Below are 24,518 nucleotides of genomic sequence, written 5' to 3' on the forward strand. Positions count from 1 at the left end.
TTATGATTTATGTTTTATTCCCTACGCCAAGCGATCAGATAGTGAGCAGATTTACCATTTCATGCCGCTAATACAGAGACACCGGTTTTCTTTGTTGAATTAAAACCGATATAAGCAATATAGTTCACAACACATACACACACCGCGACTGATAATGTGCGTACACCGCGGCTGATAAAGCGCGTCACATTTTTGCGCCCCCAAGAGATATTTCCGCCTACTGTAGTTACCGATGCACCGAAAGGCTTCTCTGACGACCTTATATGAACGGACATGGCGTAGATCTCACAAAGTACCATCTAAAACATCTCTAAATCGTTCCGCAGCACGCGACAGCAATACTTTCAAGCAGCGCCGCACCGGATCGCCCAAGCCAGAGAGGAGGAAAGGCTCTCCTCGCGCCCTATCCTCCTCGCCCGATGAAACGGTCTATAGATTCAGCGCAGTTCTCGGGTACACTTCGACGTCCTGGATGCACATAAATAGTGTCTTTACTTGCTACTTTTCCCTCTGCCACAGCCCAACACCACCGTTACGCTGACTTGCTAACAGGAGTTTATATTTGAAAGGTTGTAGCGGTGACGCTACGCGCTGCACCGCTAGCATCGCAGACAGATACATGAAGCGGCCTGTACATGTAGCAGAAGATAATTAATTCGGTCTTTAATTTTTCTGAGCAGTCACCACATCAGAACCGGTCTATAGCTTACAGCGATACCCATTCGCAGCACTACTTTGCGAATGAAATATGGTTGTGACCAGCTTACACATGCCGTACACTGCACGTTTAAGAGACTTGAACTTACCGACGAACACCACGACCTAGGCAGCACATGCGGCCAAGCGCTATAGGTCCCAGACAGCATACGGGATCCCATTTCAAATGAGATTGAGTGGGGCGGTTTCCTTCCTGCATTTTCGTTGTTTCAAGTAACTTGAGAAGAGAATGGCCAGCTCGGCCAGCACAACATCAGCCATGGGAATGAAACTGAATGCACTTTTATTGTCTCAAGAAGAAAAAAAAGAGGTTTAATATTTCTCGTCTACCAGAGAAATAGAGAAAAACAAACGAAAACTACAGGAGAGAAGGCACTACTTGTCGTCCATGGCCACGGACTTCTGGCCCGCTGTCACCCTGCAGGTTCAACAGCGTGTGTGTTTCTTATATAAGAACAATAACCCACACGATTAACCTTTCTTTCATGCCAGTTTTTGAAGCCGGCAGAGAGCGGTAGTCATAAAAGCCGTTGTTATTGCAGCTGCTAACTTGGCAATTCAATAGCAACAAAAAAAAAAGAAGATAGTCTAAGCGCCACCACGTTAAACTGTCTAACGTCCTTGTGCGTACAATGTGTGACGCGAAAATCGTGCCTAGGGAAGCACTCTGTTGTGTCTAACGTCGATTTGATCGCACGATAAAACAGCACCGGGTGCACGTTGGCACCCATTAAGAGCGTTCACTCCCGGAGCGGTCAATCGCGCTAACGGAGGGGGTGGGCACTGGTCTACTCATTGAGCAACGTGTCCCTACACTACGGGTCATCGGCATTGCACAGACACGTGCGACGTCAATACTGTAAATTCCACTCTAAGAAGGTACTGGTTATCGCTAGACTCCCCGAAACATGAAAATTGGTCGCGGAAGTGTAATCCCAAAGAAAGCGGGACGATAACACGAGGTAACAAACAGAAAAAAGAAAAAAAAGATAGAGTCCGTTGAAATCTCGGTCACCACTCGCCAACACAAAATCGTCGACAAAGCAACCTGTTTTACATACACGCACATATCTCGATTCGTTGACGCTGTGTGATTGGAATGAGTCCGTTGCCGGGCGACCGTAGGTGCGAGATGGCCGAAGGCAACAACAGCAAAAAAGGCGCAGAGGGGTGTGCAGCAACAACGGAAATGGGAGAATGGTGCGAGCAGCGCGCGACACTCGTCTCGACTGTCCCGACATCGCGTAGCATCGCGCGTCTGGCAGCGTGGGGGTTGTCTTCGAGAGAGCGCCCGCAGCGAGCACTGTGTGGACACAGGCGACGGCCGCTCAGTCGGCCTTGACGGCGGTCTTGCGTTTCGGCTTGAGGTAAGCACCGTAAAAGAACAGCGCGAACAGAATGAAGTAGGACAGGTACATGAACATGGCAAGCAGCGCCGTCCGCTCCGAAATTGCGCACGATGCGGAGCCGCGCTTGTTGGTGAAGAATCCCAAGCCAGTGACGTAAGCGCCCATGAGCATCTGCATGATCTGGAGAGTAGTGATGCAGACGCCGATCCAGCGTGGCATGCGCACGTGGAACGAGCGCAGCGCAAAGTACGAGTACATGAGCGAGTGGACCACGTAGTTCATGACGACGTACCAACGCGCGGGCGCGATATGCTGCTGGTAGAAGTACCAGGAGAACATGAGCACTGTAATGTGATGGTACCAGTGGAGGAATATGAGCTCCTTCTTGCGCAGAATGATGAACACCGTGTCGCCCAGCTCGGGGACCTTGCTCAGCACGAACATCCAGGTCCAGAAGCCCGAGACGCGGTCGTACTCGATGTACGAGTTGTTGCACACTGAGTGGAAGAAGCCGAACTCGCGCAGCACGTGGATCAGCTCGGGGATGGTGCGACAGGCCCCCACCACGCTGAACACGGAAAGCAGCAAGTTCCAGGCCTGTAACGGCCGCGTCAGCTTGAAGGCCGGCCTCTGGGCCATGAACGCCTGGCCACCGAACACCACGAGCATGTAGAGGCCCACCCAGTAGACGGACGTGTGCCAGTTGCGGTTCATCCACAACCGATTCTGGTCCTTGTCGAAGTTCACCTCGAAGTCGAACTCGAACGAATAGTTGGGTTTGATGTTGAGCAGGTTCAGCCCCTCCACGCTGACGCTTCCCATGGTGTGGCCGCTGCTGCACGAGGCGCTGCTGCGAGAGAAAGAAAACGGGACGGAATATAGCAGGAGCATGATATAGCCGCGACAAGTCTAAAGATAGCCAATATCAAGGCACCGATACTGCACATAAGCCCACTTCGTCAAAATATCGGGCCACATTATAGTCAGCTCTACAAAAGGCCGAAATACGTTCCTTCTTACTTTTACGAGTTCAAAATCTCTCAGCGCTTGGTGCCATCAACGATTTCCTTCCATTAACATGCAAAGCTGAGCGAGCGAGCTGGTATGCGTTCATGATAAAGTTCGTGCAGCGCTCGGACGAAAGACAAAGCACACGGGACATGCGCTGTGGAGAGTCAGCGCATGTCCCGCATACTTTTCTTGTCTTTCGTCCAAGTGTGAGCTCTGCACAAAGTTCGACACGATTCCATTCCAATATGCGTTTGCAGTAGTAGTTACTGTCACCACAGCGGCCATGACTATATGCCACGTACACAAGCATATCTGAAGGTTGTGTAAGTGAACGCGAGTGGGTCGAATCCTATGCAAAGCTGAAAGGCCAGACCCAGCACCGTTTACATTAACTTTTCCCGACAAAGCGCAGTCTGAGCGGCATCCTGCGTAGAGGTAGATCGCGCAATACGCTTCGGGTACTCCCAACTCGACCGTTGGCGTTTACATGCACCTTACCAAGTGCGTTAGGCTGAGTCAAACCTACCCATGACCCAGCGCGACCCGAAGCTCACTCAGTCTGAATGAAGCACAGTTATGTCGGAGTTATTCAATCATGCCAGTTCCGAAACTGCGTTCCGAACTCCAAGGTGTCAATCTGGAAAGGTCAATCAAATTACACGTCGCTAGTGCGCGATAATAGGTAACATCGCTTGTGCAGTAGCACGATGCACCAAGACATTGCGCGCGTTTCTCCTGTGCCGATCGTGTGACCCAAGTGCATAAACTTGGCCTTCAAATAAACGTAGCTACGTTCTCGTTGGAATTCTCTTGTCGAAGCCACTGCAGCTTCGACGCATCGTCGCTTATGTCCGCTCTAAATGGCGAATGCCGCTGAAAAGGGCGCTTACTTGAAATGTCCTTTATTTAATTTTACGTAGTTACGTTTATATGTTATTTTTCTTCTGTCGATAGGGCCAGCGCCGCAAGAATGACGTAACAAGCGAATGCCGCTGAAAAGGGCGCTTACTTGAAATGTCCTTTATTTAATTTTACGTAGTTACGTTTATATGTTATTTTTCTTCTGTCGATAGGGCCAGCACCGCAAGAATGACGTAACAAAACAGCAGAAGACATTGAAGAAACACGCCCCATGACCGAGTCGGAGCAGCGCGAACACTTGTTGAGCCGTCTCGCGTTGCACCCCGCGCACGAGGGGGACGAGCAAGGTGAAGCGAAGGTCGCTAACGTTTTGTGCGGTGTATACTACATTGGACAAGTGGTTGTTGCTAATCCTGTACTTTGAGAAGTGTCAGTTAGAGAATAAAATAATTAAAACGAAAAAAAGTACGACTGGAATTATTGCCTGGATGACAACACCATATAGTAACTTTCTGTTCGCCCGTGGGTGACACCCCCCCCCCCTCCCCCAATTTTCTGACAGTCATTGTGTCCAAATTCTGAAACCTGGGGCCTGCGAGAGGTTTCGAAACTCGTATTATTTATTATTTACTCGTTATATGGGACAACTGAAGAGCTCTGATTTGTACGAAGCAGGTAGATCTGATCCAGACAAGTACACTCGACCAACTTTTAATAATTTTATATTTCATAATTATTCTCGGTGGCGAAAAGTGCGCTTATTTTTCTTCTGGTACACGAGATAATTGTCCCGAAGTTTGGTCGTAATACAACCCAAATCATTGGCAGCACAATCCGTAACTTCTAGCATATAGTTCCACAGATGGCTGGCTATGTAATTTCTATACCGATTCTCGCGGTAATGAATTCCTGCCTTACATGCAATTGTGGGCCCTTGTAGGGACGGTATTGCACGGAATGCGCAACCACCATAGCAAAAAAATGGTACTAACGCAGATCGTGAATTGCGTTTATTTCACCACACCGGTACATGATAAAATGAACCCTTACGGTGAGGATAACGGGAGGGGATGTGGGGGACTGGGGGGGGGGGGGGGGGGCGCTTGATTAGCCCCGCCACGCCCAGGTCATCAGGCAGCAACCAATAAGGCGGTGCAGAAGAAGTAGTACCATTGAACGACGCAGATTATACAACGTAAACTATTTTCTGACCAGAAAGCCCAAAAAGAAAGAAAAACAACACATTGAGGACACCGTTTCTAAATATAGCGTTCTTCGATAAGAGACGCATTGCAAGGTTTCGTAGATTTAACTTACTTAGTATGCTGAGTAGACAATACTGCAACAGTTGCAGACTACACTCTTAGTCATGTCCTGGTTAAGCTCCCGGATATAAGTGGTATTCATTGGCGTGCCGCATGTTTAAAGGCATATATGCGGCCTCGCAAGAAGGGTTATGCGTGAAAAAGTCATATACGGCACAAAGAGCAGTGAAGATCCGCATATGAAAGGTGATAAGAATGCGGCACGGTATTATGCGGCCAGTAGATCCTGTCCCAAATATAGACGGCCGAGGACCATGCGGTGCATTTCTTGGCGCGGCTCCACTGGATTGGAGCGAACATTTCAGTCCTTTGCATCAGAAGCCGTAATTAGCAGCAGCTACATCTTACAAGAATAAGAATGTATTATCTACAGCTTTTGTTATATCTCGGTTCAATTGTGGCAGAAGGTAACAAACGTTAACGGTATTAGTTGCCCTTAAAAAAGTAGGATACTAAAATATATCATTGGAAGATATTTTGGCTGATCTTATTTGGAATGGGGTACTTAAACTTATTCTTTGCCCTCGCTTAAACCGTTACAGCATTTGCTTGAGGGAAGGATGTTGTATATGACTGACTTGGAAAATCTTGACTGCTGCTGGGCGGTTAGCCAGGACTGAAGAAAATTACGTACACTTTTCGTCGCGTTCTTATGCTATCTTCGGCTGGTCGTTTCAGAGCACTCTGGAGCGCTCTCGCGAGCGGCGTTGTCTTCGACTGGTTGAAAGAGAGTGCGCGCCCTGCGTTCGGCTGGTTCTTCTCGATTGCTCTCCTCTATCTTGGAGCGCTCTGAGGCGCTCCGAGCCCTGTCGTCGGAGCAGTCATCGAGATTGAAACGTCATCGCAGCGCCGCGTCGCTGCTGTTGGCGACGGCCCACCGTAACCTTGGCAACCTAGGCCACTGCATGCTGGCGTCTCTGCGAACGTTCGTCCCGCCGGCACGTCCGCCGGTTTTTCGGGCAGCGCCGGGAGCTTTGGACAGGCGAAACATCGGACGTTGGCAGTAGTCACGTGGTTTCGCATCAGCAATTTCCACCTCGGAGAGCGAGTCGTACGTTCGGCTTGCACGCTTGTCCCCTACCTTTGAGCTCGGGAAACGACCGATCTACCCGACTCTGCTTCGGGGCATACAGGCGACCAGTCGAAGATACCATTAGTACATAGGCGCCGATAATGCGCCTTCGTCAGCCATATTAGGGATGGTGACCGAGCGTTTTCACGCGTCTCCAATTGCTGTGTCAGCGCAGCGTTGCCGGTGGCTGCCGCCGTAGATCCGAAGTGAAAGGGTGTGCCTGCTGCTCAAAAAGCGATAGCGTTTAGTTTGACGTGCCACACGTTGAAGGGCAAACCATCGAACGCGACTGAGTGCACGCGGCTCGAACTGGCTGCAACGCTGTTGCTAAGGTTTCGGTCTCACATTGAACGTACTGTAGGTGCCTCTTCTGTTAAAGGGGGGCCGCTTTTCTAGAGGAATATGTTTTCGTCCTGCGAGGTAAAAGGCGTCTTGCGGGGACGCTGCAACTTTGAAGACAGCTGTGAGTGCGACGGTTATTTCCGGTCTACTGATGGTTCTCACCAGCCGGCAGCGCCGTACCAAGCATCCTGGTGTGCATACTGCGGGCATAGCCCGGTTCACCATGCTCGTATGGGTAAGTGCCTTTATTGAATTTGTCTGCCTTTTGTTATATACAGCTTCTAGGCTTATGTGACCCGAGCTAGGCAGGCGCTTTGAGTTAAAAACGAAATAGCGGTACGCGTGGTTTCGAATAATAGATATGCATACTCTAAATGTGTTCTTAAGCGTTATAACGTTAGTTTTCTGCTCTGTCAGAGAGGCTACGAATTCTGAAAAGAAAAAAAAAGCCGTTCATTTAGTCGCTAACGCGTAACCGCCCTAACGTATTTCAAAGCCCATGGTATACCACTGCTGTCACATGACGAGGGCCGTTAGCTTTAACAACGACGCAGTCCATTGCTAGCGACTGAGGCCAATGACAACATTGAATATGTGGTTGGTACGCAGCAGACCCAAATGAGGTGACTTGCATGTCGGTTACATGGAAGACTGGATAAGAATAGCGATGTAGGCGAGTAGGTATACGGTCATGGCGTGGTTTTAGCAGGGCGACGTACGAAAGTGCAAAAAGTATCAAGGTTCAGCAAAAGGACAAACACGAACGCTGCTACCTTTTCTTTCTGGGCTTTAGTGCGTCGCACTGCTAAAATCATGCCATGTGAGAGTGGGAACGCAAAATAAATCCGAGGACAACTAAGCACTTCTTATGAGTTGTGAATGCGAAAGCAATAATGTTCAATTGAACGCCGCTGAGTCGTCCTTCTGGTTTCGCGCTGCGAGTAGTGTTTTCGAGTTTTGCTGCGGGGTATTTTAGGGACTTTTGCGATTAAATTCGAGTAGGTTATTTTTGCGGGTACGTGCAGGCAGCACATACCATAGCGGTGTGTGCTGCCGGACCCAGCGAGCAGCAGCAGCTTACGGTGCCAACGCCGCAAGCCACCAACGACCTGCGACGACGAGTGACAGATGAAGCAGCGTGGGCCACCAAGGATGTTTCGCCCGCTTTGCTCCACCGAGGTGCGCTCGTCACGTAGCATCGCTGTCAATTGGAATTTGCGTGTGGTTTTGCTGCTACAGAATCTAGGTGTTTTCGCTCATTGGGACATTTGATGCTTTCGCACAAGAAAAAACCTTTTCTTAGACTTATTCATACCTCCTGTTCTGTCCTATTTCGTTCTCTCGTTTTCCCACTTCTGGATTACTTATCAGTGTTGATGCGCCTATTGCAACGTATTCTTGTGCAGTCCCAGGCCAGCAGCCCTTGCCAACATGCTGCACGCAAACAGAAGAATCGTTGCAAGAGTTCCGGGCCGCAAATATTGGTAATCATTTGGTGTACTTGCACGTATTTACTCGAATTTAGCGTGACAACGATTGTGCGGCACTCAACCGTAGTGCACCGCGAATATGGACAAGATAGTGGCGAATATGTGAGTAAAAAGCTGCGCGCATCCTGGCAAAGCATGACAAGAGCTTTCAGCCGCTTTTATTGTTTCTTTTGCTTCCGCGACGAGAGTACGCCCTGCAGAAAACGGGAGCAACAGCAAGTAACAACGTGCGATTTCTACTTCATCGTAATCTCGTTGCTGCCGTCAGCAAACAGCTTTATCAGGCGTAAGATAATCGGAAGCCCGCGCTATGCTGTTAAACGCTCGCTTCGGACGCAGGTGATTGTACATCACGGGCCGCCATTGGGTGTGTCGCGCTGTTCTTGAGATCGACAGTCACACGCAGTTTTAGCGTATGCCGCCCCACAGTTTCCCGCACAGTATAATCATAACTATTGGAGAGCGAACCCTGTTCCCACCACCATAATTCGGAGAATTCTTGTGGTCCCGCGAAATCTGAATTTTTCTGTTATTCGTATTTAACGCAGGGGATGGCTTCAAGCAACAAAATTTTTCAAGAACAAAAAAAAAAAGAAAACGCTTGTTGCAATTGAGTAAATGCGACACCTCTGCCCATATATTTCCCGTGAAGTTAGTCTTAGCCCAGAGAAAGTTATGACACGTGGCCATAGTCAAACTGCTTTCAATGCCGCATTAAAATCAAAAGGCATTAGAATTAGTTTTACATGCTACGGTACTTCACGGAGCTTAACATCTCAGAAAGTAATAAATCAGTCTGATTTCTTCTTTCTCTGCAGATGGGGAGGAGGATCATCCGTTATGCGATATTTCAAACGTGCGGACGTCGTCTCCAATCGCAAGTGATGCAGCCCGTCTCACGGATGGGCTTGAAGCAGCTCGCCGATCTAAAGGTAGGTGTTGCAAATCTAGCAGCTTCTTTTAAGATTTCTAGAGTTAGCCACCCCTTGAACTCAAACTACGCAAGCCAGTCATACTTACGTAATTATCCGGTGCAACAATCATTTTGTGCTGATAATTGTTTGTAGACACTGCCAAACGGCAGATTAGAGCTCAATTCATTTTATAAGCGTAACATTTGGTGCGTTTTCCTTGAAATTTGTATAGCTACATCGATGGACTAATTCGGTATTCAAATGCTAGCTCATTTTATCACAGACGCTCAATTACCCATGAAAATTGTATCAAGTTACAGTCGATTAATTGACTTCCTTTTTCAAAGTTTTTTTTTCTCGCATCGCCAACAGCAAGAACAGCACAAAATTTTCTGTACAGATCTAGGCGTATTGGCAGAAGTACAATGAAGCCTTAAGCCACCTTGGACATACCTCCTTGATAATATGATGCCCTGTCCGTTTGTCTTTTCTCATGTTGTGTCTATTTTTATGGTACCTTTTAATACGTACAATGAACAGCTACCTACTTGCCCATCAAGACGTTCTCTCGATACAGGTGCTCTGGCAGACCGAATCGATCTCACTACATGTATTCAGACGTATCTTAAATGAAAGAAATGGCTTCAAAGGGCGCAGCAAATATACTTGATCTAAAACATCCTCAATATCATGTTTCATCTAAACATGATATTCTATCTAAAAAGCATGTTTATTTATGTTCAGAACGGAAATAGTGCCGAAGGTAGTACAGTACCTAGCAGTGACGATACCGATTTGACCAGACCGCAGCTCCTAAAGATCTGTTTGTTTTTTCAACAACTCAGACCCACAGCCGAGTAACACGCCTTCTGCCAGCGAGCGAGTTGTCGACCAAGCTGAAACTTCGGACGTCGGCGCAGATAGAGTGAGAAATATTTCAGCCGGTTTAGTAGGGCAGCATGTCTGCTCGAAGTGTGGATTTTTTTGTACCACGTTCAGTTTGTTTGCACAACATATGAGAACTGTACATAATGGCACTGTGACTTCATTTGTGTGCAGCATGTGTGGAAGTAATCATTTCTTTCTGAAACATTATCAGGAGCACCACAGAAGATGTAAGATTAAACATTCGGAAAGTAATAAGCCACGGAGAGCAGTTCATTCAGATGGTGAAATAATTGATCGTGATGTCGTCCCTATGTCACTAGAGCAGCAGCCGAACAACTTTGGCATCGTATCCAGTATGATGTTGGGCCTGTGCCGGCGACTAGAAGGTCGACATAGGTGTCCGAAAACATGCATTGACGACGTCGTTCAAGAAGTAAGCAATATGTTTGCCGTAGCTGAATTTCACATAGACACAGCTAATATTAAAACAGACAGGCTTCGGAAGCGTTGCTACGAGAACGCTGGTATATACGTGCCTCCAACTGAAGTGCAGCTCGAAGGAACAAAAAAAGCATACATTGTAAAACTTGAAGATCTCCTAGCCAATCTTTTGAAGCACCCGGAGATTGTCACCCACGTGGGAAACCTTCGTCAAAGCAAGCATAATTCTTTACTCCAAGACTTTTGTGATGGTAGTAGATTTCGTTCCCACCCAATTTTTCAGAAGCAAAATAATATTATCCTGCTTAGCCTCTACTACGACGACATTGAATTAGCGAATCCTATTGGTATGAAGAGAGGAAGCCGAGGAAAACTTAGTATGTTCTACGTATCGCTTCTAAATCTCCCACCTCATGAACGCTCCAAGCTAAGCAACATATTTTTGCTAGGAGTTGGCTACACTTCCCATTTGAAACAACACACAGCACGTCTGGAATTTTTTCATAATTTCACGACAGTGCTAAAGGCTCTAAGCACTGAAGGGATGAACTTTCGCACAAATCGGGGCACAGAAAAGTTTTTTGGTGCTCTCATGACCTTGACAGGCGACGCTCTGGCTGTCCATTCATTAGCTGGTTTTAAAGAATCGTTTGGCCATGCAGTGTTTCGTTCCTGCCGCACATGTCTGGTGCAAACGGCCGACTATGCACGGCCGAGTCGGCATGGAGAATGCATTCTCAGGACCGAACGTGCGACAATTGCACAGATGGAGCAGCTAAAAGAAAGTACATGCGCTGCAGCTCGAAGTAAGCTGTCCAAGGAGTTTGGAATAAATGGAGAGTCCATGTTGACCTCTATTCCTTTTTTTTTCTTTTGACAAAAGACATTTTGTATGATCCAATGCATGTTTTACTAGAGGGGATTGTACCGAAAGAAATGGCACTTTTTTTGAAAACTGCAGTGAAAGAGAAAGCCTGGTTTTCTCGCAAAGAATTGAATGACCCCCTAAGCACGTTCACTTTTCATCGAGCGGTAAGCAACAGTGACCGGCCGAGGATGTTTGAGCGGGATCTAACTGTTGTTACTTCTGCGAGTGCATCGCTGGTGCTAATCCTGCACCTTCCCTTGATTCTGGCATCTTTTTTGCCCAAAAATTCAATGCATGTGCGCAGCCTTGTCCGGTTAGCGCAGATTACTCAAATAATACTTTCTCCGGTTTTGACAGCAGAGGCTGTTGGCGACTTAGAGGAACTGATTGCTGACCACCAGGAAATATTCTTAAAATGCTATGGAGTAGAAGCAATGTTCCCCAAGCTACACATGCTTCTGCACATTGTCGAACAAATTAAAACCCACGGCCCGGCCCGCCATCACTGGACTATGCGATTCGAAGCCAAGAATGCTCTCCCTAAGTCAAAAAATTTTTTTAATTTCAAGAACTTGCCGTTATCTGTCAGCGACTTCCTTCAGACAAATACATCACATGCTCTTTGGAACGACGATGGTACTCCAAGGACAGGGGATGCTGCTAATAAATTAAGCTTAGTCCGTGGTGCTCCCTATGTCCTCGATTAGAAACTTTGTGAAGCTGGACTGCCTCATTGTGATGTCGGCAAGGTTGCCCTCTGTGTGGGGTCTGTGCGCGCCCGGAACGTGACGCTCAGAGTGAATGACGTAGTTCTCAGTGGTACACCCCATCGGAACCCTTACTTTTGTAGAATATCCGACATAGTTTCTTTTGAAGCTCATATATTTTTATTGTGCAAGGTACAGAGCAACATAGCGTATGTGAAAGAAGTTAGCGCATTTTTGGGGAAGAAGACCTGTCACGAAACTGTAACTACTCCTGCGAGCTTGGTGCTTCCTTGGCCTGTGTTCGTGTACGAAAGGGATAATGAGTATTATTTCATTCCTCAATGTATCTACACTGCTGCCCACATAGATTCACTACAATAAACAGAAGTTCGCCACGCACAGTGTGTATAAATATCTCCAGTCACTGTAAAAGAATTACCGCTATGCAAAACAATACAACCGTGTATAAAAATTGATGTTTTGCTGTCAACTTTGGTATGTCGAGTGTCGTACGCTATTTGTTATTTCATTGGGCCACATGATATTTTGTGTGGTTATTGCGTGATGTCCATGTGCGGTTATACGATGTTCTACACAGGCAGAAGCTTGGAGAAAGGAACACATTGAGTGTAAGATTTCATCTGCTTCTACCCAACGTAGCATTTTTGCCAGTGTTTAAAGCAATAAAATGTTTCGATTTGTTGTTTTTGCATGCTCAAGAAACTGCGATATATGTGTAGTTGGACTTCCGAGGCTTAAACACATGTCGCTTGACGCCTTGAGTCGCAGCGGTGCCATATTTCTTGTGCAAAGAAAATTGTTCCTAACGAAGATGAGACATGCTGTCCAATAAAAGTTTTTTTTTTTTTTCAACCAAGTGAAACAGACTGTGATTCTGATTCCTTGCAGAAAACTCTGGCAAGCCTTCACTGGTCAGTAGACAACAAGCTGCCCGAGTTTTCGGCTTTCGTTCAGCCACTGCTCAATGGAATGGAAATTACGGAAGAACAACACCGCAAACAGTCGAAACAACTTCGCCATGAGGAGATTCATTTTCTCGAGTAAGTAATACACTAAGGCATGGCTGTTTGTTTCTCAAGTATTACTTGAAAAGGAAGTCTATGAAAGCGGCAAGTACTGGCTTGCGTTTCTATATGTAATGGTATTATTTATACTTTTACGGTTAAAACTAAACGTGTCGTCGCTGCAGTTACATGTAACCTGTTTCGAGCTTGGCAAAATTCTTCCACGGAATTAATAAAGCCGGAAGTATTACCTTCTCACTTTGTTTCAGTGAAAACAATGCAATTCAGGACAAAAATACTGCCCTACGTCGATGGAAGTACTTTGCGTTAGGAGAGACACTCGCAAATATGTATCCCAACATGCTTTGGGAAAAATCGCGGAAGGACGTAAGAGGACGTACAAAAGGACCAAAGGTGCGTTTAACATTGCTGCAGCTTGAATAGCATTGAAGAGATTTATCTGAGCATTGGCCAAATGTAAATCTTGGCGAACAATATGTTTACTGTAATGTACTTATCAATGCGAAACTGTTCAAATCCTAGGCTGTATTTCTGTCGCGGCTTGCGGAGGCAAGACGGCACAGGGCACAACGACGAGAAGCAAGTGAAGCTTCCAAGAAGGCTCCACTCCAGGCCGCAGCTCTGTCCTTAGAGCCCCAGTTAATCGACTCCGAATCTGCGTCGATAGAACTGGAAGTATGTATACTCAACAGGCTATTCTAAATTTGTGTGGGAGAGACGCTTTAAATGCAAGTTCTTCTAAATCTTAACCAAAGAAAAGTAATCGCTATTTTGATGAGTGTAATACAGATTGTGAGTAAACGCCGGAGACAGCCAGCATTTCCAACCCAATAAGAGCGCAAGACTTAATCATTGAAATAGATGGTTTATTGTGATATATATGCAGCTGAACACTGCGTAATGCTTAATGCATACTGTAATGGCTCTTTGCGAATAGCGAACTAAGGACAGAAACCAATAATACGAATTTAAATCTGGACCTGGATTTCGGTTGAGAATTGTGAAATAGCCGTGCCGTTCGAAATAGAAGAGTCGGTAACCAGTTATTTTTTTTTTCTAGGCAGTTGGGGAGGCTTCAGGTCCAACAGGACCTTTTAACTAAGAAAGAATGGTGGTGCTGTTGCACAGCACTATCAAGATGCGCAAGGCCAACCCACCCGCTCGGCTGCCAGGCTTTTTTTTGAACGAAGAAATTGTTAGTATCGCACCTTTCATGGCGAAATTAAGCATGTAATGATGAACTGAAATACCGCTTCCTCTTTTCAGCTTGGCGTCGAAGCAGAGATAAGGTTTAACCAGAAGATAGTCGAAATCGTGAACCGACTGAACAAAGTTAAAGAGCTCGTTACAAAACTGTACAGTCGTGATATGGACTTCGCCAGCATTGATGAGGAGCTGAGAACACTCGCTGATTGCTTCAGTAAGTACGCTGATGTTCTAAACTCTAGTTACATTTTGTTCCATTAGTTTATTTTCGATCTCTCGTGCAGTTGGTGGCTGCACGCTGAAATGCTATATTTTGGTGATGCAAAATCATGTATTTGTGTGACACTCCACTCGTGATGTAAGCCACTTAGAAAGTATACGAAAAGTGTTTCCACATGGACTCTAGAAGTTGTCAGAACTTTAACGTACATTACTCTTATAACGTACAATTGTCTCTATTATTACTCATAGAACAAAGATAAAATTGCACCTTTTGAAATTTTTTCGTAATTTTAGGGTCGCACTTCAGACGAGAACGGGCCCGGACCAAGGATTCTGTGGACCGAGTCTTCAAAGAGCATCTATTGTACAGAGGGCGAAGTTGTCATCTTGCGCAAAGAAAGCAAGCTTGAAGAAGCACTGACGCTCTGCCTCGCTGTATATTATATTAAGGACCTCACATATCCAAGCGCTTTCGCCCAAACTTTAGGCCTCGTGCAAAGTGCGCTGAGCAGTGTTGAAGAGTTCCCGCGGTGCTGGATGAGCAGCAAGCTTATAAACATTGTAACAAAGATGAAGTTACATTACACCTGCTGACAAAAATGACGCGCGAAGTTTGTACACTTCGACACTGAATAAAGAATCTGAGTGACTGAACGATATACCCGGTGGACTTTCTCTTCTTTCTTTAATCTTTCCGTCCCCGTTTCCCTTTCCCCAGTGTAGGGTAGCCAACCGGGCTCAGTCCTGGTTAACCTCCCTACCTTTCATTTATCATTTGCTCTCTCTCTCTGCGTCTCTTCAGAAATCTAGAAGCGCATTGGCGCATGTTCTTGAGTGCTTTATTTGCAGATGTTGCTAAACTTCGGAGGCCTGACTGCTCCACCTGTTTGCTCAAGCTTTACGCGCAGCACAGCGCTTGAGATGTAAGCTGGTAGAAACCAGGCAAAGAATTAAGCAGTACATTCTGATGTCTGAATTGGTCTAAAACGCCGAAAATTATTTCGACTGAAATTAGTGTTCCCCTTAATAAATATTGCGTGTGAATGCAAGAAAGCGTTGCAAAATGCGTCTTGTTAAACAGCGAGAGGTTTTTGGTTTATAACGCCCCGTGTCTGGTCAGAATATGAGGAACGCCATAACTGAGGGCTCCGGATAAATTTCATGGAATTGAGGTTTTTTGAACGTGCAATGACATCATACAATACACGGGCCTCTGGCATTTTGCTTCTATTGAAATGTCGCCGCAGCCGGGAGCGAACGCGCGTCTTCGAGATTACCAGTTGAGCATTATAATTACTGAACTGCCGTGGCGGGTTCAGTGTGCGCTTTGTTGAAAAAGTGCACTGAAATAAAACATGCTCATGTTATAGGTTGTAAAATACTGTGCACTGGCATATTAAGAGCACTTACCGAACCTGTAGTACACTATTGCAACGTAACCCACAAAATATTTTAGGACCCTTTTACTCAGTGCCAATCGCTATGGTGGCATATAGTGCAGTGGTATAGATATCTGTCTGACACGCAGTGTACCCGGGTTCGATTCCTGACTGGTGAGTATGTGGTCTGTTCTGTTTCTATGTTTCTAAATTGATATGTGCTTGTAGGTCTATATCAATATACGATCGCTGTTTAGGAAGAGGCGCGCAGCCAGCTATAAGGGCTTTTTTTTTTTTTTTTTTTTAGCTACAGTATAGGCAACATGATTTACGGCCACATAATAGCGAACCATTCCTGTTGTGAGCCGCTTAGAAGACAGGCCAGCGATGCTTTGAGACGCACAAGAATGAGCCGCTTGTTTTGTGAACCTCACGAACAGGCGGCCGCTTACGTCATAGGCCAATTGCATTGTGAGCCACTTGCACGGTGGGCTGCTTATTTCAGTCACGTATAGCGTGATCGGTATATTTGGCCCTTTGCATGGCGGGCCGCCGACTTCGTGAGCCGCCTAATCTGCGTGTTTATAAGCGGCTAAATTTTGATCTCGATTTCCGGTATATTTTTGTACCATGTAAACTATCTGACGTTTGCTCAGTGGGCCGGTTAAAAGGGCCGGGTACAAGCGGCAATATATTGATCCCGAGTTCCGGTATATAAGCTGTGTTTTATGCAGGACTTGACTAAGGGTGTATAAGTGGTACGTTGCCGTGGAATAAGCCAATGTTCAGTACATATGCTTTGTTATGTCGAGAGGTGGGATTAGTCAGTAAAATTTGCCTAAGTGGGTATGCGGCGGCTATCTTGAATTATATCCGATCTAAATGCCGTTAATAGGTGGTGCACAAAGAGACGCACTTTTATATAGCTTTGGATTTAACAAGTAATTCGGACTTGTGCCCCTTGTACGGTGAATCGCAATCTAATGTTGCGCGTCTCTTTCTGAGAAGTGAGCTCTCCGCCGTGATCGTCAATGCTTCCCCATCATTCTCAACAAACGAATTCGCTGAACAACAACGAAAACAGAACGACGGTTGGGAGCCGCTGCACCGAAGGCCCTCTTCGCGCACTCAAGGCGCACAGAGATCCCTCTACACTTACTTCCCGCTGCTTTCCGTGTCTTGGTTAACACAATATTTCGCACAGGCCTCGCGGTCTTCCCTTATCACTTTCCATCACTTAGCAAACCGGTTAAGCTAAACTGGTTAACCTCCCTGCCTTTCCTTCTCCCCTTTTTCCTTCCTTCCTTCCTTCGAAATAAAATCAGTGAACACATGATGCGCGGAATACATGGAGCGAATAACCGGCGTCCGAGCGACGAACTTCCTTGGGCGGCGAACGCCCGACGGCCGGCGTCCAAAAATTTGACGGCCGCCGCCGACCTGCCTGTCCAAATATTTTCGTCGGGCCGCCGGAAGCGTCGAGCGCGCAGCGGCGGACGACAGCAAATCGGGAGGCGCCAGTTCCGGTCGCTATGCATGCTGGTCTTTCGCGCGCGGGCCTTTTCTCGTCTTCTGCAACCACGTTGGTGTCTGCGCTAGTGTTGGTGTATTTTTCAGTTATAAAAGCGGTATATGCCACCTTAAAAAGCGCTTATATTTGTTTCATCGTTTACCACAACGCGTATGCTAAGTCTGATAACACTGGCGCCAACACGGCGAACTCGCGGCGGCGTCCGCCCGCTGTTCGCCTCATGTATTGCTATGCAGCGCATCTTCGACGTCTTGCCGCCGCGCCCCTGTTCGCCGCGCCGCGTTCGCCGTGACAATTCGCTCCATGTAGCCCGCGCTTGAGACGTTGCCCGACGACGTCGCGTCTCTTCGACTGCGGTGTCCGCGCGCGTGAGCGTGAGTCCTAATTATAATTCCCATGTTGCACAAACAGAAAAAGCGAACAAGCTTCCTGGTAGCAGTCGCACCCTCTCTTTACGCTGGCCGAATCGTACGCCAGTTGACCTCGGCTTCTTCAGAAGACGTAACAATGACGTCTGGCTCTGACGTCAACCCGTGTAAATTGTAGCGCCCTTTCTCCCCGCCTTCTTCCAACAGACAAGAGAACGGCGACAAAACGGCAGATCCCACGAAAGACATTAAGCCAAAGAAGACCGGCCCATGCACGGGGTAGCGCAGTTGCCCGGCACCAGTGACGTCGATCAGCGGCCGGGAAAAGGTTTTTCGACACTGACCGACTATTCTGGCGAGCCTTCATATATAATCTAGCGTCCAAGCTAGAAAGCTAGCCGCCAGCGTGCAGGCGGAAGACGCGTCGTAAATTTCTGGATTTCTTTCTTTCTGCAAGAATACTTCACCAGGGCGAATGTTCTCAGCCCAGCTCGAATCTCAGCCGCCAGCGTGTAAGTAGTACCTACAGACCCGCTGCAGGGTACGCCCTTTCTTGCCGAACTGCCGTCTACAGCGCCGCCAAACCGCATGTAAGCGGCTGAACGCGTCTTCTGTTGAGGCCATCAGAGGAAAGCCCGGATCCAGTCAAGCCGCATAAGCTGCTGTTCGGCAGCGCGGTATAATTTGTATTCTCGATACGGCGACGCCCATGCGTCCACGTGGAGTTAAAGGGACACTAAAGGTTACTATGAAGTCAAGTTAAAGTGATAAAGCAATGCTCTAGAACGTCTAAGGCGTCAATATAATCGCGAACAGAGCTTTAGTAATCGAGAAATTGAGGTAAATGCATGACGTGATTTGAGACCCCCCCGCGAAATTCCCGTACTAGCCCGATGACGAAGGCACTCCTCATCATGATTTATGCCACTAGTACTCAACTACTCGTATTAAAAAGATCCTTTCATTAGGTTTTAAGACGGAAGAAAATGCTACTTGTCTACTTCTGTTCGATTCTAAGAAAAAAATAACATTTTGACGTTACCCTTCAGTAGTAAGGGTGGTCGAAAGGTTTCGTTTTCGCTCGACTCTGCGCCGCGCGCGCTTTGGAGTTTCAGTTGTTTCGTTATCACGTCGTGCTGGGCTGGTTCTGCTTGCTCGCGAAACATGCATTTGGAACAAGCAGCGAGAATGCCACGTCCATGCGATGTCGTGTGATGCGCGAACGGTACGCGGAACTTGGCCAAGGGCAGTTGCAGCGGCGAATCCAACGTTACTTATCACTGTGTGCCAACGAGTGAACCTCTCCGTTCGAAGTGGTTAAGTGCCGTACCTCTGCCACAGCACGTTGGCAAAGAGCCAAAATCGCATAGTGTGCTCGCTGCACTTTCGTCCAGAGGATTACGAGTTCAACGCCGACTTACGGAAGTCGTGTGGAGTACCTTTCAAAGCAATGCTTTCCCATAGCGCTGTTCCGTCGGTCTTGCCTGCATTCTCCGAAGCGCAAGAACTGCAGGTCGAAGATGGAGTGGTGAGTGCAGCATTTGGTTTTCACGAAGGAAAAGCTACAAATGTGCGAATATGTACAGCCATGACATACAGTTGCCGTCGTAGTAGTACGCAACCACGCCGGCAGCGCGAGTCCTCAGCAGCAGGTCACGTTCATCAGTGCTTAAATCGCTGAAGTCCAGCCCAGCATCGCGAGCCAATGTGTCGTTGTCAGGGTCGTCCATTGCAACGAGCGTCAAAGTTGGCGTCATAAAATAAAGAACCAGCTTATCGTCGCGCGCTTTCTCTTCCGCTAGCCACCATAGTTCCGCTTTCGCGCTGCTGTCGGCTCTGTCTTGGCTCTGTTTCTGGCCGCGCGTTTGCGTTTTGCGCAGAAAAGCCGTAGTGCCGTCTGTGCGCGTGGTTTCACTCACCGACGGCGCAACGTCACTATGAGACCATGACGTCACCACTCCTCGATCGGAGGGCGGGCGACTTGAACTGCGCTAGAGGTACGCGGACGCTTCAGAACGCATTTTCTCTTAAAATAAGTCTCTTCTTCGCATGAAACAAGCGTTTCGAGGTTTCTGGGACGGTATTTCAACAGTCCACGTTGACTTAATATTAACCTTTAGTGTCCCTTTAAGCGCTAACCAAACGTACGCGCCGGCGTCAGAATCGGCGCCAGCTCACGCCTGATTTTGGAAACAGTGACTATTATTTCTGGACGAAAAGTTTCTAGAATTTCGCTCTATGCACAATGGCTTACAGAGCCTCATTTTCTCCCCGTAAAATTTACATTCCCTCTTAGTGGCACCTCCCCCCTCCCCCCCTTTTGGCATTTGTTCACCTGTCAGCTGTCGCGAGTGCGGCCAGCAGAATTATCCCCCTTCAGTCAGTTCGCGACTTACGGAAGGGAGCTTATCCCGGGGGTTTCAAAAAACACTGTCAAAAATTTATATAAACTGCCGGCGGCAGATAGCACAATTCTAGTCCATGAGCTGCTCTACTCGTAGAGGCGGACGTTACTTGCACAAAACGTTGAAAAGCATATTCGACTGATTAACGTTTTAACTAATTACCTTACGGCACGTACTGCAATTTACAAATTCTAGCGGGTTAGACTGCAAAGCATATCCACTTGAAATGAATTGTGTGGATGGCACCATGTACGAGATATGCGCCGTCAAACTTGCGGTAAGAATGCACTGTCGTTCCACTTACTTTCTTTAAAAAACGTCGCTTTATACATTGAAGCACAAATGTAACTGGAACGTCAATGCATTCCTCCGCAAATTTCTGGAATTCACATCTCAAAACTAGCGTCATCTTGAGAATTCGTTCTAAGTGGATCCGCCTTGCGAACTGAAAGGCTAGAATTCGTAAATTGCAATATGTGCCATAAGATAATTAAGTTAAAGCTTAATTAGTGGTTTTTATTTATTTAGTCGATTATGTACATTTCAATTTTTTGTGTACGTAATGTCCACCCCTTAAAAAAAAAATTAAATTATGGGGTTTTACGTGCCAAAACCACTTTCTGATTATGAGGCACGCCGTAGTGGAGGACTCCGGAAATTTTGACCACCTGGGGTTCTTTAACGTGCCCCTAAATCTAAGCACACGGCGTTTTCGCATTTCGCCCCCATCGAAATGCGGCCGCCGTGGCCGGGATTCGATCCCGCGACCTCGTGCTCAGCAGCCTAACACCATAGCCACTGAGCAACCGCGGCGGATTGTCCACCTCTTCGAGCAGACTAGCTCATGGACGAGAATGGGCTACCTGACACAGGCAATTTTTAAAAAACTTTGAAAGTGTTCGCTGAAACACTCGGTATACTGTGCGTCACGGCGCAGGGCTGAGCGCCAACTGTCGGTTAGCGCGCGGGCAACGTTACGCACATGTACACCCGTGAACAAAAGTATACGGAATACAGGGTCGCCAAAAAAACTGAATTTATTAGTGATTAACCCGCATAACCTGAAACTGACGAATGCATCAAAAAGTTCAGAGCGCCAAGTTTGGACTGCAGTCCTGAATTTAAAGTTACATTCAGAGCCAGGGGAGAAATATGACTTTATTACTGAATCCCTGGTCCGTATTCTTTTGTGCAACGGTGTACGTGCTCGAGCGCGCCGGCTCCGACGGTGACGTGGACGAGGCAGGCAAGGCCAAGGATCAACGGCCTGCGATGTGCCTAGCTTCGTTCGATATTCAATACCCAGCACATTGTCACGGGAACCACAACACTACCCGTCGGAGCATCGACACTACAGTGACATAACAAAATACCGGGCCAGGAAAGAATGTCTATGAGCGCGAAGTGTACTTGCGATGCCATGAACGCGAGGCTAAAAGGACGAAGGCCTTCAATCGCCTTATATCGGTCCAGCAAGGACCGATATAACCCGAAAGCACTCCTGTGAAGTGCGGCCACGAGACGTCTGGGAATCGTCACAGGTAGTAAACCCGCGGACCGACCGCTCAGACACAGAGACCGTCACGCTCGCAGCTACTATTGCCTCATTCACTGAAGTGTACGCCAACAAACCGGAGTTCCCAAACACAAAGTGGGCAGTTGTATCAGGCCACCGTCACAGGGCACGCATGACGATAGACAAAAAATAAAGAGAAAAGAGGAGAGATTGACAAAAAAGGAACTGCCGCCAGCACGCCGAGCAATGCGTGCCACAGATAAACCCCTTCTGTCACGTCTTCCTTCCAGACGTCGTGCGAGCAGATAGGCGAGCACCTGCGGAGGCAGAGCAGATAGCGATGGTCTATACCCAAGCGACACAAGCGCTCCAAGATATAATAGATAACGATGGCCCTCGCCACTGCTGTTTCTTTTTTTTTTTTTGTTCTCGTCTTCCCATTCGTTATCGGCAGGGCGTTGCGCCTCAGTATCCTGCTGGGGGCGAAAGTTGTCCAAAGTGGCCGATTTATCACCCGCCGAGCACCGATTGCGGGGGTGTTGCGGGCAACGGGACACCTCCCGCCACTCCCGGTGCGCGCGTACGCTCGGCAAGTCCGCCTCAAAATGGGAACGAAGGTCGTGCGGGGCTGCCGTCATTTTCAACATAGTCGCACCGAACAAAGCGCGAAAGACAATGACAAAAATAGCAGCAGCGGATGCCCCTGAGGTGACGATAATGTTTCCAGAGGTAAGCGTAAAATCAGGAGTCTGCAGCGGTTGCTCGCCACCTGCTCTCTTTGTACAGCGGCAAAGGCAACAAGAGAGAAAATGCTTAGAGGAGCCCGGATATGGACAGACCAGCCCACAGACTATGAAAGGTTAATTATGGACGAAAACTTTCGCAGGCCGCTTACATAGATTCGCGAAAAAGGACAGTACTCATTTATCTGCTATATGCCAAGCTGTGCGAAGAAAAAGAAGAAATATAAACGTTTCCAAAAACATGAAGGCATAACAACGCCACGGGCAAGACATTTAACGAAGCCTTTGAGTGCTGTTGGCAAGGAGAAATTCGCATGGGTTTCCTTTGCAGCTGCGCACACCTTCCGGATGGATGACAAGTGTTTCCCTTTCACGAGACTCTCTCCACCATGCGGATTTCCGCAGAACTGATTTGCTTAAAAGGGCCCTGAACCACTTTTGATCGAAGTCGACAAATGCATATAAAGTTAAAATAGACTATTTTCAGAAATAATTTGCCGCAAAAAGTACTAGAATGCGTTCAGCAGAAGCGGAGTTACTGGCAATCATTCGCGGTGCTTCCGCTCCTTCCTCAATGAATTGCACGGCGGAGCGGGGCTACAGTGGCATGCCCACAACGCTCCGCCTACTGAACGTCACCGTGGAGAGCAGTTCAAGTTTGATTTTGGATATTCCAGTAGACTCCATTACTTCCGATTTTGGCTCCCACGACGCTCCAAGCGCGGTTGTCCTCGCTCCTCACAGCCAGCGGACTCGTCGCGGCACCCGCGGCGGACGCGGTGTCTACGCTACGTAGCAGACCGCAGCTGCATGCAACTGTAGTGCGTATGCGCAGCGCTTGCTTTGTGCACGACAGGGCTTGAGTGCGCGCTCGTATGCTCTAGTCTGGCCGTGCTACGTGGTGTGGACCGGCTTTGTCCTGCACCAGCTTGACCGACGGATAGTAACCACTTCCAACTTTACTCAGTACGAAGCGAAGCCTGCCAAGGGGTCTAACCAGGAGCGGCCAGGAGTGATCGCGCGATGGCAAGCATGCGTGTGGTCCGACCTTAAAGTTCCCGTGGTTCGACCATGTCCTCCTATCAGGACATGGCATCCCGAGAGCGGCGCACCAAATTCTGAAACAGATCCCGCATCCACTTACTCTGGACCCCTGGTCATACCTCGCTGCCGGGTAACGAACGCGCACATGCGGTTGCCCGAGAAATTTCCCTCCGGGCGACTCGGCGTGGTGAGGCGACTAGTTCAGAGTGGGGGGATCCCTTGCTCCGTTACAAAGACATACTCCGTCATTATACACGCATTCGTCGCACCCACGCCGCACCACCCCCGTCCTTCTCGAGGGAGGAAGCAGTGGCATTACGCCAGTTACAAACCGCAACTTTTCCAAATCTTGTCTCTCTCAATAAATTCTACCCACACTGTTATGCAGATCGTTGCCCTGGCTGTGGCAGCTCGCCCAAAATCTTCCACGTCACGACTGAGTGGACTGCAAGCGTCTTTCCTCCCTTGCCAACTCTCCTTTACCCCCTACGCAACAAAGAGCTGTGGGACGATGCCCTCCGCGACGGACCTGCCGAGGTCCTCCCAGCTGTGATACAACGGGCTCGAAACATCGCCGGAATCATCTTAGGGGCCCTGGACTGAGGGTTCCTCCCACACTGCTCTCGCCATTCAAATATTATTAATAAAGATGTTTTACTCTCTCTCTCTCTCTCGAGTTGAGCGTTCAAAGCTACTCGAAATCAGCGAGAACCGACAGCTACGACACCGATAAACAGGGTGGCCAAGAGAGAAAGAGAGATAGAGAGGAGGGAAGAAGGAAAGGCAGGGAGGTTAACCAGACTGAGTCCAGTTTGCTACCCTACACGTGGGGAGGGGAATGGGGAGTGAAAGAGAGAGGGAGAATGAGAGAGAGAACTTAGGTGAAGGATGTCTATAGTCAGGCACCCAAGTCTCTTGCCCTCAGGTAGTGAAAAAGCGCTCGAACTGCTTTCTGGGCTAATGAACTGTGAGGCCAGGCTCCCAAGATCTTCGCGTCCGTAAATGACCTGTCATCCAGTCTATTTAAGGCACACTGGAGAGTCTGACGTTGATTATCGAAGCGAGAACAGCGG

The 24,518-nt window shown here is 47.9% G+C and overlaps 2 protein-coding genes across 8 annotated transcripts in view; one reads left to right on the forward strand and one right to left on the reverse strand.

Annotated features, from left to right (window-relative positions):
* Positions 1–983: 983 nt before the first annotated feature.
* Positions 984–24,518, reverse strand: part of Baldspot (elongation of very long chain fatty acids protein baldspot) — a 221,603-nt gene continuing 198,068 nt past the window's right edge. For 3 of the 5 annotated variants that reach the window (XM_050195807.3, XM_055063287.2, XM_050195806.3), the window contains exon 2: positions 984–2,916. In XM_050195807.3, the coding sequence (XP_050051764.1) occupies positions 2,046–2,888 (843 nt within the window). In that variant the 5' untranslated portion in view covers positions 2,889–2,916 and the 3' untranslated portion in view covers positions 984–2,045. The remainder of the gene's footprint in view (positions 2,917–24,518) is intronic. The other 2 variants (XM_050195808.3, XM_050195809.3) reach the window with 1 other exon arrangement.
* Positions 5,904–15,118, forward strand: LOC126547817 (uncharacterized). Of its 3 annotated transcripts, XR_008609196.2 has the most exons (10): positions 5,904–6,912; positions 8,084–8,161; positions 8,986–9,099; positions 9,927–10,006; positions 12,895–13,046; positions 13,280–13,424; positions 13,554–13,706; positions 14,092–14,226; positions 14,298–14,451; positions 14,754–14,844. XR_008609196.2 is itself a non-coding variant. In XM_055063286.2 (8 exons), exons 1-8 carry the CDS (start codon positions 6,738–6,740, stop codon positions 15,051–15,053), a joined length of 1,197 nt encoding a protein of 398 aa, XP_054919261.1. In that variant the 5' UTR covers positions 5,907–6,737; the 3' UTR covers positions 15,054–15,118. The 3 variants fall into 3 exon arrangements, 1 of the variants encoding a protein (XP_054919261.1); XR_011895868.1 differs by having other exon boundaries at positions 14,092–14,451; XM_055063286.2 differs by lacking the exons at positions 14,092–14,226; positions 14,298–14,451 and having other exon boundaries at positions 5,907–6,912; positions 14,754–15,118.

This window comes from Dermacentor andersoni, chromosome 1, assembly GCF_023375885.2.
Source record: "Dermacentor andersoni chromosome 1, qqDerAnde1_hic_scaffold, whole genome shotgun sequence".
Lineage (NCBI taxonomy): Eukaryota > Metazoa > Arthropoda > Arachnida > Ixodida > Ixodidae > Dermacentor > Dermacentor andersoni.

Bases quoted from the DNA above. Each gene is read 5' to 3' on its own strand.
- LOC126547817 (XM_055063286.2), top strand. From the start codon at position 6,738: ATGTTTTCGTCCTGCGAGGTAAAAGGCGTCTTGCGGGGACGCTGCAAC. The intron at 9,100-9,926 runs GTAGGTGTTGCA...TCAACAACTCAG, and splicing joins AGCAGCTCGCCGATCTAAAG to ACCCACAGCCGAGTAACACG. The intron at 10,007-12,894 runs GTGAGAAATATT...GATTCCTTGCAG, and splicing joins CGGACGTCGGCGCAGATAGA to AAAACTCTGGCAAGCCTTCA.